The 17,728-nt window shown below is 40.0% G+C and overlaps 2 protein-coding genes across 2 annotated transcripts; one reads left to right on the plus strand and one right to left on the minus strand.

Annotated features, from left to right (window-relative positions):
• Positions 1 to 264: 264 nt before the first annotated feature.
• On the plus strand, positions 265 to 14,919 carry pter (phosphotriesterase related). Its single transcript, XM_080861953.1, has 5 exons — positions 265 to 534; positions 9,604 to 10,069; positions 10,386 to 10,651; positions 13,149 to 13,289; positions 13,588 to 14,919. Exons 2-5 carry the CDS (start codon positions 9,638 to 9,640, stop codon positions 13,796 to 13,798), a joined length of 1,050 nt encoding a protein of 349 aa, XP_080718079.1. The 5' UTR covers positions 265 to 534; positions 9,604 to 9,637; the 3' UTR covers positions 13,799 to 14,919.
• Positions 14,920 to 15,168: 249 nt separating this feature from the next.
• On the minus strand, positions 15,169 to 16,801 carry c1ql3b (complement component 1, q subcomponent-like 3b). Its single transcript, XM_080861954.1, has 2 exons — positions 15,928 to 16,801; positions 15,169 to 15,670 (listed from the first exon to the last, which is right to left on the minus strand). The coding sequence occupies exons 1-2, from the start codon at positions 16,546 to 16,548 to the stop codon at positions 15,491 to 15,493; spliced, it is 801 nt and encodes a 266-aa protein (XP_080718080.1). The 5' UTR covers positions 16,549 to 16,801; the 3' UTR covers positions 15,169 to 15,490.
• Between the last annotated feature and the right edge of the window lie 927 nt (positions 16,802 to 17,728).

The following is a 17,728-nucleotide window of genomic DNA, read 5'->3' on the forward strand; positions in this document are numbered from 1 at the left end:
GGATGTAAAAAATAAAATAAAATAAAAATAGAAGATAGCTGCTTCAATACAAAAAATTACAATAAATTAATTGCTCCAGGGTGTTGCTTGATTGTTGGGGGTGTTCTCTGTATTATTGAAGGATCTACCTTACAAAATAAAGCGCACCGAGGTTACCGCTGTTGTGATTTGGCGTTATATTTCAACAAACTTTGTTGCTCTCCCTGTTATATGCTACAAGAAGCGTATTCTCGCGATGTCTCGCGATGATCACCGAAGGCGTTCAGCTAACCTGTCAAAGCAGCTATCCGTACTCGGCTGAAGGAGGAGGTGGGCTGAAGTGAGCAGAAACAAGGTCTAGCAGACTGTTTGTCTTACAGTTTATTCTAAAGCTCGGTGAAAGTTTAAATCCCCTAAATATACTGCTGCAGGTCTGACTCCGCTGCACATTATTTAAAGAGAAGCAGTTTTACTTTGTTCCAGTAGAGCAACAACTTAACGCGTACAGTGCTGGTCTGAAGGGTTTTTTTCATCGAGCATACAGCAAAGATTTGAGTAAGTAAATGCAACTTTTCAAAGTGTGGCTCGGGGCTTGTACTTGCCAGTCCAAAGGTCCCGCTCTGGTAGGGTTGCCAACTCCCTGAAAAATAAATAAGGGACACCTCGTGGCCAGGGCCGGTGTTGTGCCAAAAAGTGATTGTCTGCCAAAAACTGATTTCCAGTGTTTCTGTGTATTTTTTATGTGTAATATCTTTACGTATGTTCGTAAATAGACTTCGGTGAACAGGGGATACAAAGGGGTTACATAAAGAATTAAAACATTATCTGTTTTTTAAGTATCTTTACAACTTGTACTTACATTATAACCAATCCGGTCCTTTATCCCCACTTAAAATATTTTTACAGAACTATTGTAATATTTGCTGCCATTTCTGCTGTCCTGTTGGGCAACTTACTCTTACAAAATACATTTTTAATGTTAATGAGATTTTTTTTACTGCATAAATAAAGGTTATATAAAAGTCGCTGCCAAAAACTGATTGCGGCTTGTATCTTGCTACACGAATGTTGTTTGTGGCTCAAGATGACTTTATGTCATCCATAAGGGATGCATTTGACATATGTTTAACATATTATAGCCCAACAAGTTACTTATAGCACTTTAAATATGAGCAATCGCTTTTTGGCAAATACCGGAAATCAGTTTTTGGCAGACAATCACTTTTTGGCACAACACCGGGCAACCCAGTTGTCTTCACCCTTCCCAGTGTGGTAGCTCTTTTTTTTGTGTGTGAAATTATTTTTTTAACCATTTGACTTGAATTTGATTTAAGCAGATGCATATTCTTTGTGATATGACCATATGGGAAACAAATGATCATTTAGCCATTTATTTTTAGCTCAAAATGACAACATTAACACAGTAAAACAGGTCTCTTTCTTAAACAGAAGCCTGTCATGCTTAACTTTTGAGAATATAAGTAAATCTTTCTTTAAAAGAACTCTGTCCTGCTTAACTTAAAATTATATAAATTAATAGAAAGCAATACAACAAAAATATTCTTGTAACAGTGCACATATAGTGCATTTAGTACAATTGGCTTCAGTTGAGGTATTATTTCAGCTTTTCTAATGCTAATCAGCTGCTCCTGTTTGTAAACCCGCTTGTTCCCATGATTACGCATCTTAACTCATCATCATTATTCATCTATGTATTACTTTTATGTATTAGTCATCTATTTGTTGTAATCATCTATCCTTGCAGTTGTTTATTACACAAAATAAGTTATATTATCACACTTCTGGCCACATAGCGCTGATATTCACTGCACATGCAGTTATTAACTTGTGTCAAGCCAGCCTCCAATTCGAGACTTGCAGTCAAGCCAGCCTCCAGTTTGTTTTACGTTCCCTGTGTATTCAAAGTATTACGGGAATGGATGTGGAAACCGGATTTCAAAATAAAAGCCAACTTCGAGTGAATTAACAGATATGTTAAGAACATAATAACATATAATTTAGGCTTTTTTTTTTTTTACAAACTCTAATGTTAGATCTATATGACACAGCCTTGTACCCTAATTGTGCCCTGTCACTATCAAGGCCATCTTATTTTGGATTTCAAAGTAAAAGCCCTGTGAATCTTCATTTTTGAACTACTCTTTCAATGACTTAATAATGCTCTTAAAAGCAAAAGTCGTATTTCCAAATACTATTTGAACTTTATATCAACACTTTCCAACCACAGTCTTTTTACAGTGATACCATATCAATATCAAGTCAGTCTGATTTTGCCTTTCATAGTAATGGCCCTTTGAAATTGTCCATAATTGACTTAATCTTCTAACGATTCAAAATGCTCTAAAATGAAAAATTCTTGTTTCCACAGGGTAATTCCACTTTAGATCAACAGTATACAGCCCCACAGTGATACCATATCAATATCAAGTCATTCTGATTATGCCTTCCAAAATAAATGCCCTTTCAAATTGAGCATATATACGACCTAATTTTTTAACGATTTCAAAATGTTCTTAAAAAGAATTTTGCTGTTTCCACAGGATAATTTCACTTTAGGTCAACAGTATACAACCTCACGATGTTACCATATCAATATCAAGTCATTCTGATTATGCCTTCCAAAATAAAAGACTTTTTAAATTGTCCATAATTGACCTAACTTTCAGTGATTTCAAAATGCTCTAAAATGGAAATTTCCTGTTTCCACAGGGTAATTCCACTTTAGATCAACAGTATACAGCCCCACAGTGATACCATATTAATATCAAGTCATTCTGATTTTGCCTTCCAAAGTAAAAGCCTTTTCAAATTGTCCACAATTGACCTAACTTTCAGTGATTTCAAAATGCTCTAAAATGGAAATTTCGTGTTTCCACAGGATAATTCCACTCCAGATCAACAGTATACAGCCCCACAGTGATACCATATTAATATCAAGTCATTCTGATTATGCCTTCCAAAATAAAAGACTTTTCAAATTGCCAAGATACGACCTACTCTTTTAAAGATTTCAAAATGCTCTAAAAGTGAAAATTGCTGTTTCCACAGGATAATTTCACTTTAGGTCAACAGTATACAACCTGACGATGTTACCACATCAATATCAAGTCATTCTGATTTTGCTTTCAAAAATAAAAGCATTTTCAAAATGCCCATATCTGACTTGATCCTGGAACAATTTCAAAATGCTCTAAAATGGAAAATTCCTGTTTCCACAGGGTAATTCCACCTTAGATCAACAGTATACAGCCCCACAGTGATACCATATCAATATCAAGTCATTCTGATTATGCCTTCCAAAATAAAAGACTTTTTAAATTGTCCATAATTGACCTAACTTTCAGTGATTTCAAAATGCTCTAAAATGGAGATTTCCTGTTTCCACAGGGTAATTCCACTTTAGATCAACAGTATACAGCCCCACAGTGATACCATATTAATATCAAGTCATTCTGATTTTGCCTTCCAAAGTAAAAGCCTTTTCAAATTGTCCACAATTGACCTAACTTTCAGTGATTTCAAAATGCTCTAAAATGGAAATTTCGTGTTTCCACAGGATAATTCTACTCCAGATCAACAGTATACAGCCCCACAGTGATACCATATTAATATCAAGTCATTCTGATTTTGCCTTCCAAAATAAAAGACTTTTCAAATTGCCAAGATACGACCTACTCTTTTAAAGATTTCAAAATGCTCTAAAAGTGAAAATTGCTGTTTCCACAGGATAATTTCACTTTAGGTCAACAGTATACAACCTCACGATGTTACCATATCAATTTCAAGTAATTCTGATTATGCCTTCCAAAATAATGGCCTGTTGAAAATGCCCATAATTTACCTAACTTTCAGTGATTTCAGAATGCTCTAAAAAGGAAGATTTCAGTTTCCACAGGGTAATTCCACTTTAGATCAACAGTATACAACCTCACGATGTTACCATGTCAATTTCAAGTCAGTCTGATTTTGCTTTTCAAAATAAAAGCTTTTTCAATTTGCCCATATATGACTTACTCTTGGAGCGAATTCAAAATGCTCTAAGATGGAAAATTGCTGTTTCCACAGCATAATTCCACTTTAGATCAATAGTATCCAACCCCACAGTGATACCATATCAATATCAAATCAGTCTGATGTTGCCTTACAAAATAAAAGACTTTTCAAATTGCCGATATACGACCTACTCTTTTAAAGAATTCAGAACGCTCTAAAAATGAAACTTGCTCTTTCCACAGGATGAATCCATGTTAGATCAAAAGTGTACATCCACACCATGGTACTACTTCAATTTCAAGTCATTCTGATTTTGCCTTCCAAAATAATGGCCTGTTGAAAATGCCAATAACTTACCTAACTTTCAGTGATTTCGGAATGCTCTAAAAAGGAAATTTTCTGTTTCCACAGAATAATTTCACTTTAAATCAACAGTATACAACCCCACAGAGATACGATGTTAAGATCAAGTCACTCTGATTTTGCCTTCCAAAATAAAAGTATTTTCAAATTGCCCGTAGACGACCTACTCGTTTAACGATTTCAAAATGCTCTTAAATTGAAAGATGCTGTTTCCACAGGATAATTCCACTTTAGATCAACAGTATCCAACCCGACAGTAAAACCATGTAAATTTCATGTTGGTCTGATTTCGCCTTTCAAATTAATGGCCCGTCGAATTTGTCCATATGTGATATACTCTTTCAATTATTTCAGAATGTTTTAAAAATGAAAATTGCTGTTTCAACACATATTGGGTTTTCATTTTGAAAAGCAAAATCAGACTCAATTGATTATGACAGAATTGAATCATAAAGATGATGTAAAAGGAAGCTGAAATTGCCACTAGGTTGTAATTGATAGTACGTTTATATTTTAAGTCTGTGGAAAGATGTCATTCTAAATAAAGAAATTACAAAACAGCTTGCAAACCAACCATGACATCTTTCCATGACATCTGACTTGAAATTGACATGGTAACATCGTGAGGTTGTATACTGTTGATCTAAAGTGGAATTACCCTGTGGAAACTGAAATCTTCCTTTTTAGAGCATTCTGAAATCACTGAAAGTTAGGTAAATTATGGGCATTTTCAACAGGCCATTATTTTGGAAGGCATAATCAGAATTACTTGAAATTGATATGGTAACATCGTGAGGTTGTATACTGTTGACCTAAAGTGAAATTATCCTGTGGAAACAGCAATTTTCACTTTTAGAGCATTTTGAAATCTTTAAAAGAGTAGGTCGTATCTTGGCAATTTGAAAAGTCTTTTATTTTGGAAGGCAAAATCAGAATGACTTGATATTAATATGGTATCACTGTGGGGCTGTATACTGTTGATCTGGAGTAGAATTATCCTGTGGAAACACGAAATTTCCATTTTAGAGCATTTTGAAATCACTGAAAGTTAGGTCAATTGTGGACAATTTGAAAAGGCTTTTACTTTGGAAGGCAAAATCAGAATGACTTGATATTAATATGGTATCACTGTGGGGCTGTATACTGTTGATCTAAAGTGGAATTACCCTGTGGAAACAGGAAATTTCCATTTTAGAGCATTTTGAAATCGTTAAAAAATTAGGTCGTATATATGCTCAATTTGAAAGGGCATTTATTTTGGAAGGCATAATCAGAATGACTTGATATTGATATGGTATCACTGTGGGGCTGTATACTGTTGATCTAAGGTGGAATTACCCTGTGGAAACAGGAATTTTCCATTTTAGAGCATTTTGAAATTGTTCCAGGATCAAGTCAGATATGGGCAGTTTGAAAATGCTTTTATTTTTGAAAGCAAAATCAGAATGACTTGATATTGATATGGTAACATCGTGAGGTTGTATACTGTTGAACTAAAGTGAAATTATCCTGTGGAAACAGCAAAATTCTGTTTAAGAACATTTTGAAATCGTCAAAAAAGTAGGCCGTATATGCTCAATTTGAAAGGGCATTTATTTTGGAAGGCATAATCAGAATGACTTGATATTGATATGGTATCACTGTGGGGCTGTATACTGTTGATCTAAGGTGGAATTACCCTGTGGAAACAGGAAATTTCCATTTTAGAGCATTTTGAAATCACTGAAAGTTAGGTCAATTGTGGACAATTTGAAAAGGCTTTTACTTTGGAAGGCAAAATCAGAATGACTTGACATTGATATGGTATCACTGTGGGGCTGTATACTGTTGATCTAAAGTGGAATTACCCTGTGGAAACAGGAAATTTCCATTTTAGAGCATTTTGAAATCACTGAAAGTTAGGTCAATTATGGACAATTTAAAAAGGCTTTTATTTTGGAAGGCATAATCAGAATGACTTGATATTGATATGGTATCACTGTGGGGCTGTATACTGTTGATCTAAAGTGGAATTACCCTGTGGAAACAGGAAATTTCCATTTTAGAGCATTTTGAAATCACTGAAAGTTAGGTCAATTATGGACAATTTAAAAAGGCTTTTATTTTGGAAGGCATAATCAGAATGACTTGATATTGATATGGTATCACTGTGGGGCTGTATACTGTTGATCTAAAGTGGAATTACCCTGTGGAAACAAGAATTTTTCATTTTAGAGCATTTTGAATCGTTAGAAGATTAAGTCAATTATGGACAATTTCAAAGGGCCATTACTATGAAAGGCAAAATCAGACTGACTTGATATTGATATGGTATCACTGTAAAAAGACTGTGGTTGGAAAGTGTTGATATAAAGTTCAAATAGTATTTGGAAATACGACTTTTGCTTTTAAGAGCATTATTAAGTCATTGAAAGAGTAGTTCAAAAATGAAGATTCACAGGGCTTTTACTTTGAAATCCAAAATAAGATGGCCTTGATAGTGACAGGGCACAATTAGGGTACAAGGCTGTGTCATATAGATCTAACATTAGAGTTTGTAAAAAAAAAAAAGCCTAAATTATATGTTATTATGTTCTTAACATATCTGTTAATTCACTCGAAGTTGGCTTTTATTTTGAAATCCGGTTTCCACATCCATTCCCGTAATACTTTGAATACACAGGGAACGTAAAACAAACTGGAGGCTGGCTTGACTGCAAGTCTCGAATTGGAGGCTGGCTTGACACCAGTCCATATTAACCTTAACCAGAGGGTTTAAAAAAACAAACCAGTGTTTACATGCCATATCTGCTTCTGCCGTGGCCTGGTGGACAAGAAATTGGTTAAGGGTTCCCCGAGCTTTCACGCCCCTCATGTTCTTCATGTGCCCACCACTAGAAGCATGCCTATGGAAAAAGTGCTCCGGCACAGTGCAGTGCGCTTTATAGGCGTTATCGTGCATTTTCCCAGCCCAGTGTTTTCCTTTTCCCATTCCTCCCTGTACTTTCGCAGCCTTTTTTTCTTTCTCTGGGCGAACAAACATTGCTGCTCTAATGCTGGGCTTACACTGTGCGATTTTTGGCCCATTTTGAGACGATTTTTGAGTCATGCGACCGATTTGGTGATCGGCCCGATTTTGGTCTTCATCGTGCATCGTGTAGTATACGTGGGGTAACGAGAAGCGATTAACACCTCGAGCAGCTCCCGATCATCAATCGCTCGTGAGCCGCTCACACGGCTCACGCGCAAACAGGTAAACGTCGGTGAAAAAGACGGAGCAGCACAGCTGTGCGGCGTGTGATCTGGACACAAGCGATGGAGGCACAACTTGTAGAACTTTGGAAAGCTCATCCGAGCCTTTTCGATGTGGCCTCACAAAATTATCACGACCACAACAACCGTGAAAACAGTTGGATTTACACTGCTGCTCATTCACAGCTGCCTGATCAATGTTTTTCATTAGAAATTTAGCAAAGTTGATGGTGGTGGTGTGTCTGTGTGAGTGAAAGACAGAGAGAGAGAGCGACAGATTTTCTGTTATAACCTTCATGTTATGGAGGCACAGTGTGAGCACTCGGGTCGCATCAGAGCATCGGGCGGTATAGTGTGAGACCCTGCATCGTGACCTACCAACTTCTAACCCCTGCGAGTCAATCGTGCAGTTTGAGCAGGAGCTGAATAACGTGACTGAAAAAATCGCAGTGTCTGCCCAGCTTTAGGTGTACTGTCGTCCGAGACTTGCACCGCAGTGTCGGCGTTTGTTTCCCTGTTGGCCATGCTTCTTGTTGTGGTCATCTGTTGTCTTCCGGTATTTTCTCCATAAGCGACCTTTCCTCGACCAATGAGATGAGCGGTAATCTGAATTGTCATACTCGAATTGTCATAAGTGTGCTGTCAGCTCATTGGTCACAAAGCAGGAGAGGGGCTGGGAATTATGTTTTCAAACAAAGCGTTAATTCCATAAACATTTATAGACTACTTTTGATTCTCACTGTATTACGGGACAAAGTGCGTCCCTTATTAGCTCAATACGGGACGTGTACTTTTGTTTCTAAATACGGGACGATTCCGTTTTTTAAGGGACGGTTGGCAACCCTACGCTCTGGTATGCACTGTAAAGTCAGCAGAGTGAGCGAATGCGTTGTCTTTTTGCCAACACACACGCACTCACACATGTGTCTGATGTGTAACAGTGCTGCACGGCACGGCCGAAACTTTACACGGGAACTATAAAACAAAGGATGGATGTTGTTATTTGGCTTCACTGATCGGTAACCAGGCTCAGCGGTCACGTGACGGCGACTGTCAAGCCTACAACAGCTCTCAGGGTCAGCTCAGGTCTTCCGCGCGTGCACATTCAGAGGGTGGAGTTGCTAACAGATGACAGTGGCAAACATTGACAGGTCTACAGGGGCCCATTTGTTACTCAGTGCTGGTTTAAATCATGTTTTATGTAAAGGGTCGTGGGTAATCCTCTTATATACAGTCTATGAGTAATCCTAAATAAATATGAGGAATTGAGTCGATAACAGAAGCTGAAAGAAGCAGACCTGCTGCAGCCAAAGGCGGGAATGAAAGATGCCTGCTGTTTGTGTTCACAAGCTGAGCAACGTCAGTGACCCTCAGAAATGTATAAGTTTGTTTACTTACAAAGAAATGAACAGTCTCTAATTTAAATGGAAGCTTCATTTTAATAGAGCGAGACAGAATGTCAACCAAAGATCTAGAAAAAGATCACATCGCATTATAAATTAATTTGGACGTCAGTGGACGGGGCCATGCACCATAATATCTTGGACTAAAACCTCCTTTTCCCAGCAAGAACACTGAAGATGGGTCGTCCAGCATAAAAATGATCCAAAACATACCACCAAGCACATTGAGGTCATTGAGGGGAAACTCCCATTTCTTTGGAAGTGAGCAAACTTTCAAATTCAGCTGGGGATCAGATAATTGTTTCCCCCTGTGTAAATCATGGCTACATCTGCAAGGCATGTACAGCGTCGTCATATCGAGGTAAAAACTAGTTTGAGATTCTTTTAAATGAGTTGCTATTTTATGTTGAAAAGAAGCCTCGTGGGTGCAGACATGAAACTGTAGGTAATGTCATTTTTAAGAAGGAGCAGCTCTGCTTTACAGTCATGGGATGACCAAATTCCTCAATTATCTCAATGATCTTTCTATAAAAACTGAAATATTTGTCTGAGAGATGTAAAAAATAAATAGATGTAAAAAATAAATAAAAAATGATACTGTATGTCTTTTCAGGTTGTGGGAAATCTTGAACACTCCTCATAGCATCATGTCTGAGTTGAGCGGGAGGGTCCAGACCGTGCTGGGTTTAGTAGATCCAGACCAGCTTGGCCGTACTATGACCCACGAGCACCTGACCATGAGCTTCGAGTGCTGCTTCTCGCCCCCTCCCCCAGGAGACGAGGCAGTGGCAGAGAACCCGTTTCAGATGCAGCACATGTTCTGGCTCAGGCAAAACCCGTACAGCTCCCCCGAGAACCTGCTCCTGAAGCAGGAGACCGCCGCTGTGCGGGACGAGCTGCTGGCCTACAGGAGAGCCGGCGGGGGAACGATAGTGGAGAACACCACCACTGGAATCGAACGGGACCTTCCCACCCTCCGACAGCTGGCCAAGGACACCGGGGTCCACATCATTGCAGGTGCAGGGTACTACGTGGACTGCACCCACTCTGAGGCCACCAAAGGAATGAGTGTGGAGAAGGTGCGTCCCAGTTTGTGGTGGGGTTTGGAGCTCACACACCTTTGTTAGAAAGTTTTAAGCATGCTTGTTTCAGTATGTGAGGATTTTTTTTTTCATGCCTTTTGATTGATTTGAATGGATTTCTGACAACGTTGTCTAGTCTTTTGGTAGCTACACCTGAGAATGACCCTGAGAATACCGTACTCAGCGATATTTAGACACACTATAACTATGCTTTCATCATCTCCTTCAATCCTTAGTAAAGGGAAAGAGGGAAATTAGAAAACGTATTCTCAATAAATGAACACACGCCAGCTCCTCATTTCCTGACCTTCAGCTTACAGACATCATCATCAGTGAGGTCCTTCACGGCGCTGACGGCACAGACATCCGTTGCGGTGTGATCGGTGAGATCGGCACCAGCTGGCCCATCACGGAGAGCGAGACTAAGGTGCTGCGAGCCTCGGCGCACGCTCAGGCTCAGCTGGGCTGTCCTGTTATCATCCATCCTGGCCGGGATCACGCCGCTCCAGCTGAGATCGTTCGGATACTCCAGGAGGCCGGGGGTGACATCAGCAAAACTGTTATGTCTCACCTAGACAGGTGAGATGTCACTAAAATAAAGTCATTAAGATACAGCGAAAATTAGGGCGCCGTTTTCCTGTCAAACACACAATTTCCTGTGACACGTGCCCTCTCTGACATTTAATTTGAAACATTTTTTATTTCAGTATCTTAATACATTTTAGTGATTTAGCAGATGGAAGGGGAAAAAGCCTGGACCTTGGTGTCCTTGGTCAGGCTCGTGAGACTGTGTTGCCAGTGACTGCTTGAAATGATGCTGTTTGCTCCATATTTCCTAATTTTTAGCTGCTGAAGGCTTTCTGGTTCTCAGACTTGAGTTACAGCTGGCCAAAAAGTCCTGAGACACCCCTCATTTCTTTTTCTTTGGCTGCTATTTCAGTAATTTTATACCTTTTATATGTATACCTGACCATATTTAGAGGAATGCTTTTTTAACTACTTAACACGGGCCCATCTAAATTAAGGGATGAATCAGTGTTGTATGTGTATAACATGCAACTTAGCAAAGATCCAGTTTTAAATTGTATCTTTAGGATTTGTTGTGAGCCGCCAAAAACACATAATTTGTTCCAACTTTTTTAGTTGAACCTATGAAAATGTCAAAAATAAAACAGTTTGATAGGCACAATGTATTATTTTTACACAAACAAGGTTGCCCTTAGCCTAAAACTGATAGCTTTTTGAATATCTCAGCATGATGTGCAGTGAATCTTAAAAAATCTTTAGGAAACTGAAGAAGTGGAAGTGCTATGTACAGCAGATGAACAAGATGTGAAAGTCATGAACTTAAGACATAATAAAAAATCGAACAAAAGTCTGACACAGGACCTCAGAGATGCATCTGGTCCTTCTGTTCACTGAAGCCTCATCAGAAATGGTTTCAGTGGAGGGGAGCATGTCAAGAAGCTAGGGCTGCTCGATTATGGCAAAAATGATAATCACGATTATTTTCACTGAAATTGAGATCACGATTATTTGATGATATTTATTTCGTCCGCCAGAGCTTATATTATTTTTTTTTACATGCTGTAGTGCCATTTGTGGGAGCATTTCAAGTTGCTATACATCAATACAACTGTTATAGCCCATATTTTAAAAATGTGTATGCATTAAGTCCTTAGTAACTACATTAATTGCAAAAAAGTGCAATAAATTACAAAAAAAATTGAAAATCGTTTTTGTTTTTTTTTTTACATATATTTCTACTTGGAGAAATTTAAGAGGTTTATCCCTCAAAACTTTAAATACAAAAAAGTTGCAAAAAATAGTTTACAACAACAGGAAACTTATTGTGAGTGTCTTCATAGTTTTATTTTTGGAGATACAGCAATTTTTATATACTGCAGGAAAAACAAAAAAACAATCCTATGATGCAAATTTGCAAAGAATGTGCATGTGCATCAAAATAAACTATTTCCAGCAGTGCAATTCGAGTTCTAAGGCCTACAAGTAAAAAACTACATTTTCCGCAAAAATGACGTCACTTGCGATAGTTCACGTTGACATCTTTTTCAATGTGGGAAGTGTTAAGAACAGCTGATCGGATCGGCAAAGCGTGTTTCTGGAATATTATGTTTTTGTTCCTGCAAGCTCTTTTTATGCAATTTTTGCAAAGCTATATGTGGAAGGAAACCGTGACCGAGGACAAGCTGATGGCATAAGATGTAACTCCTCTGGTTTCATATGGAAAAAAATTTATTGTGCTAGCTTAGCGTTCAGGTTCTACAGGGATTTAAAAATAGTTACACAAAACGAGCATGCTGCTCTGACCGGATTTAAAGGTTTAACAATAACAATGTATTGAATAATGACTTTAAAAAATAATATAAAATAGTGTGCAAATACTGATAACAGTGCAAATGTTTGCAATATAAGAAATAAATGAAAAATGTGAACTTTGCAGTGTTGCTCTGTGGTGCAGCTACGACACCATAGCAAAGTTTACACACTGTGTCTACTTGATCCACGTCTGACTCCGCGAAGCCATAATGTTTCCACACCACTTAAGTTTTTTTTTTTTTACCTCTCTTTTCAACCAACGGCAGTCCACTCCTCTCCAAATAACTTCTGCTTAGCTTTCCGAGCTTCCCTCGGGTCCTCTTAATTGTTGTGACGCGTGTTCGAAATGCAGAGCAGTGCGCTTGATTTGCCACATGGAGCAGCGCGAGAGTAAAGCATGAGGGAGGGGCTAATAATCGGCTCAGTCATTTTTAATGATCGTTGAAAGCCCAGATCGTAATCGTGATTAAAATTCGATTAATTGAGCAGCCTTACAAGAAGCCTTTTCATTAGGGAAGGGAAATGAGGAGAAAGTGATTGAGGTGTGCCAAATTACAGAAGAATAGGAATGAATATCAGTGGTAACAGGTTTCATGGATTGATAATTCAAATTTCAAAAAGCGCCATCTTTTTTCTGATCCGCCATGCGTCATTATCTGGAAAGCAACTTTGCAACAGCTTCGTTTTTCCAAACAAAGCATCATAACTATCAGCTTTATTTTGGCCTTTTTAAAAGGACGATATTGGATGAAGGTGAGCTGCTGGAGTTTGCTAAGTTGGGGAGTTACCTGGAGTATGATCTGTTTGGAACTGAGATGCTGAACTATCCGTACAACCTGGACGTGGACATGCCCAGCGACAGCCAGAGAGTGAAAGCGTGAGTAAGGATTTCTTCTGTGTGTGCGTGTTGTTCACTATTTTGAAACCTCCAGGAATCCGTGTCCAGTCCAGTAATAGAAATCCTTGTGTTTGGAGCTTAACTCCACCTTAAATCTTTTACTTTCACTATAAAGAAGAGCTCATCGTGTAGTTGTTTTTTAAAGTAACACAAATTTCCCATAACGTTAAGAGAGCTGAATAAGTTATGCTCATGTATATATGTTGTTCCTATATATGAATGAAGGCTAAAAGACCGAGGCCCCTCATTTTTCACCCCACTGTTTTCTCGTGTTCAGCCTGGCGTTTCTGGTGAAGGAGGGCTATGAGGACAAGATCGTGATCGCTCATGACATCCACACCAAGAACCGCCTGACCAAGTACGGCGGCCACGGCTACTCTCACATCCTGAAGAACATCGTGCCAAAGATGCTGACGAGGGGCATATCGCAGCACCAGGTGGACAAGATCCTTATCGACAATCCTAAATGCTGGTTGACCTTCAAATAATTAAAAAAATAGAGGCGCGAGGAGGGCGAATTCACCCGGCTATTATTCGTCTTCTGATGACGACTCGTAATGAATACTGATCACGATCCGGAGTCATGCATTAATGTGTTCTTGGGCTCATATAGCAACGGGCTTGCCACCGTTGTATGTAAATTTTTCTTTAATTTCACAGTTTTCAGCAAAATAAAACGTCCATTATATTTCAAAGGAAAATAATTACAGGCTTTTGGATTTTTATAGAGGCTCTTTTAGTGCAAAACATGTTCTCTTTGTTTAAATATTTGTGATTATACATGATTCACTTTGTAAGCAAATTAATAAAGGAGGCCTTGCAGGGTCACGGTGCCTGTTATGGCACGAGAAAATCTTTTGCTCGTCAGTAGAAGTGTGATTGCAATCCAAGATAAATATTTCCAGGTGCTCACAAACACGGTGCTAATTGATTTTTTTCAATTTTTTTTATTGTTATTTGTAATTTCAATGTCATAGCTGCTCTCTTTGTATTCGTAGGCGACACTTATGCAAACACGTTATATGGAAGGGAAATAATGAGCGCATTACTAATCAGTATGCTGCTCTGCTCTTGACACAATGTGGCTGTGTTAGATGAGTTGTCCTGTTGCCCCTCGGTGGGTGTCTGCGTGTCTATGGGAGGCTGACTGGCTGGCAGGCCCGGATGAAGGACATGTTCTCCTCTCATCTGGGAACAGGTGGCCTCGCAGGGTGACTTCGCCACATGATCAATGGTGCGATCGCCACAGCTGACTGTGCGGCGTGAACAACCATCTAACTTTGATTAATCTTCTGGGGAGGATTACAAAGTGAGCGTGAGAATTTAATACCGCACTACATTTTACATCTGAATTGACAGTCGACTCTGGAGGAGTTTAATAATCAGCAAGCAGATTGATGAGCGTTATATAACATTTCTGTCAGCGGTGGCTGTCCAGTTTTGTGACTAACCACCAGACCACCATGTTGTCTCAACCAGATGCCATGTTGACACACGCAAGAAAAACGAGTTACACTGATGAATTCGTGCATCAGTACGAATGGCCCTTTACAGTTTTTTCTTGTCAAGTCTCCTAATGTTGCACAGTGTTAAAACGTCATTTTGATTAAACATGCATAACTACAGCTTTTCAACATTTTCATCCAAATTTCACCCACTGTGACTCTTTTTTTTTGCCTTTAAATAAAGCACACAAATGATTTAACAGCACTGCAAGCGGTCATGTGAATATATATGTATATATAATATCATATTTGCACCTATAGGTGAGTCATCACATTATAAACTTTCCATCTACAGGGACATGTGTAACCACACGAGCTACCGTCTGCAAACTTAATTCATAAAGCACGACATTTCATTCAGGGAGCACGAGCAACACTAATCAATGTGACAAGGGTACAAGTGGGTGCTGTACAAATTAAAACTGTTATTTTGGTTTTGTAATTACACTGTCAGCTCGTCGCTATTGCCCAGCACAGTTTTCTGTTTTTGCATGACCTCCTCCACATCACTGCTGATTCTGTTTGAGTTATAGAAACGGTGAGCTCTGCCCCTAATAATCCAGCTGACATTGAACTGAGCACGAGCGGTGAAGCAAGCTATATGCAGAGAAGCTCTTTTATCCTCCCAGTCTCTCTCTCTCTCTTTCTCGTCTCTTCAGCAGATCTGTCCGTGTTTCAATCAGCGTACAACATGAAGCCGGAGAAGGTGCTGTACTTGTTATTGTTGCCCCCGTGCGCCTTTCCGCCGTCCAGCTTAATATAAATCTCGTCCCCGGGCTCCAGGTGAAGAACCACACTGTTGCTGGCGTAGTCGTAGTTCTGGTCGGCGTCTTGGGCGATGGCGCTGGCTCTCACCTGAAAGGCAAATGTGACAGTTTGTGAAACGGCTTCGTTTCGAAATCAGAACCGCGGACAGCTCCACGTCTTATCTTGATTTGAAGCTTTAAAAATCCCTCACGTAACTTTGTTTGTTTCACAATACCCAGGAAGTGTCGCTCTGCGACTTGTGCGTAAAAATCTCAAAAAGTCTACTTTTTTGCAAGCAAACTAATATCAAAATAATCAAGCTTTTTTATCTTTTTTTTTTATAAAGCAATCGTGAGTTGTCCTACCTGGTTGTTTTTACAGAGGTCAGCCCACATGCTTGTTCCATCCCCGCCTCTCATCAGCACATGGTAAACAAAGAAGTAAATCCCCGGTATCGAACAGGTGAATTTCCCGCTAGAGGGATCATAGTGGTTTCCAAGGTTTGTAACAACATCGTCAAATTTCAGTATTTCATATCCCTCGTGCTGCTTCTTCAGTCCTGCGTAAAAGGCTATCTTGGGGACGGTGTTGTAAGTGGCTGCACTGATGGCACCGTTTGGCCCGTTCGCTCCCGGTGCCCCCGGTAGACCCGGAGGGCCAGGTGGCCCCCTCTCCCCGAGCGGACCGGCAGGTCCAGGTGGCCCGGGTTCGCCCATCGGACCCCTGGGACCCATCCTCCCGACGCGTCCCGGCTCTCCTTGAGGACCCTGAATGAACGTGGGAAGCGACTGAACCAGGCGGTTGTCTTTGATCGGGTTGGTTGCCTTGGCTGTAGCCGTAGCTGCGGTCCCGTGGGAGTCGCACACCATTTGACAGGATCCGAGCATCTCATAGCGGGCAGGAGTTCCGGCGGAGTTCACCACCACCGGAATCAGAACCACCAACCCCAGCACCAGCGCGACGCCACAAACACCAGATGCGATCATCTGCGCTCTTCGGATTCGCTGTGATCTCCCGGGTGGATGGTCTTCCAGCCTGCCTGCGGAGGATAGGTTTGCTGAGGGAAGAATTTGACCTGCTCCTGCACAGCCCTGCAACTTATGGAGACAAAATAGTCCTTTAAATATTTGTGCGCGAAAGTAACCATCCACAACTTTTTTTAATGCCTCTCTTTAAGCGTCGAACTGGTTCATCTCCACTTTCTCAACGCGTGAAAGAGCATCAGTCGTTTGGAATCGCTTGGAGGAAGATGCCAGTCTGCGTTATGCGGTGCAAAGTTTCTGCCTTCCACGGTGCCAAAGGAGAGAGTGGATAAGAAATTAACCGTTACTCGATTCTGGGTTTGAAGAGTGGGAGGAGGGATGGATGGAAGTGATGGATGGGATACAATCGGTGCGTTTCTTCAGTCAAAAGAGAGAAGGTGAACGACAGACAAACACTGATGCAACTCTGAAGCACTGAAACGTGACTATTTTATTTTATGCAGTCGATTTTGAAATAAGGGAGCAACTTTACTTTAAAAAATACAAACATTTAATGCAGAGGGCTTTGCATTACTTTCATTGATTATTGTAGCGTTACATCCCACAACATTTTATCAGCGCCTATTGGAACAGCTCTAAAGGTCCTCAGCATAATTAGGACCATTTAAGACAAAAAAGCTATACCCCTTTGACACCTGGTCACACCTCAGCGGCTCCCTGTGTCCAATTTATCATTTGGAAAAAATCCATACAGCCACTGATAGAAAGAGGAGAGTCACTAGGAGCTGGCAGTGAAGGATGACTTTGCACAGATATAGTCATGAAATGAATGCTGAGGCAATTCGATGGGAAATAGGCTGAAGTTACTTATTAATTGCCAGTGGGAATTTACCATTTGCATCCATTAGTTTAAGAAAAATGTTGTAATATTGTCCTATTAACCCGATTCAAATGGCCCCAGCCATTTCTCAGTGCCCCATGCAGATAAAAGTTAAGCACTTCTAAAGCTTCTGTGAGATTTGAGTGATGAAGGGCTAATTCCTGGTGAGGAGAGCAGATGATGATGTGCTCATGAATGCAGAGGATGTCACTTTGTCGATGGCACCTCGCTGCCAGGTGGGAAAGATGGATCACAGAGGAAGAAAAAACACGGATGGTCCGTCTTGTTTTGGAGGAGGAAAAC

The sequence above is a fragment of the Rhamphochromis sp. 'chilingali' genome (genome assembly GCF_963969265.1).
Source record: "Rhamphochromis sp. 'chilingali' genome assembly, chromosome: 16".
Classification (NCBI taxonomy): domain Eukaryota; kingdom Metazoa; phylum Chordata; class Actinopteri; order Cichliformes; family Cichlidae; genus Rhamphochromis; species Rhamphochromis sp. 'chilingali'.

Excerpts from the sequence above, each read along its gene's own strand:
- pter (XM_080861953.1), top strand. The coding sequence starts at position 9,638 with ATGTCTGAGTTGAGCGGGAGGGTCCAGACCGTGCTGGGTTTAGTAGAT. Across the intron at positions 10,652-13,148 it reads GTTATGTCTCACCTAGACAG|GACGATATTGGATGAAGGTG; the intron begins GTGAGATGTCAC and ends CCTTTTTAAAAG. Across the intron at positions 13,290-13,587 it reads GACAGCCAGAGAGTGAAAGC|CCTGGCGTTTCTGGTGAAGG; the intron begins GTGAGTAAGGAT and ends TCTCGTGTTCAG.
- c1ql3b (XM_080861954.1), bottom strand. The coding sequence starts at position 16,548 with ATGATCGCATCTGGTGTTTGTGGCGTCGCGCTGGTGCTGGGGTTGGTG. Across the intron at positions 15,671-15,927 it reads ACCTCTGTAAAAACAACCAG|GTGAGAGCCAGCGCCATCGC; the intron begins GTAGGACAACTC and ends TTTGCCTTTCAG.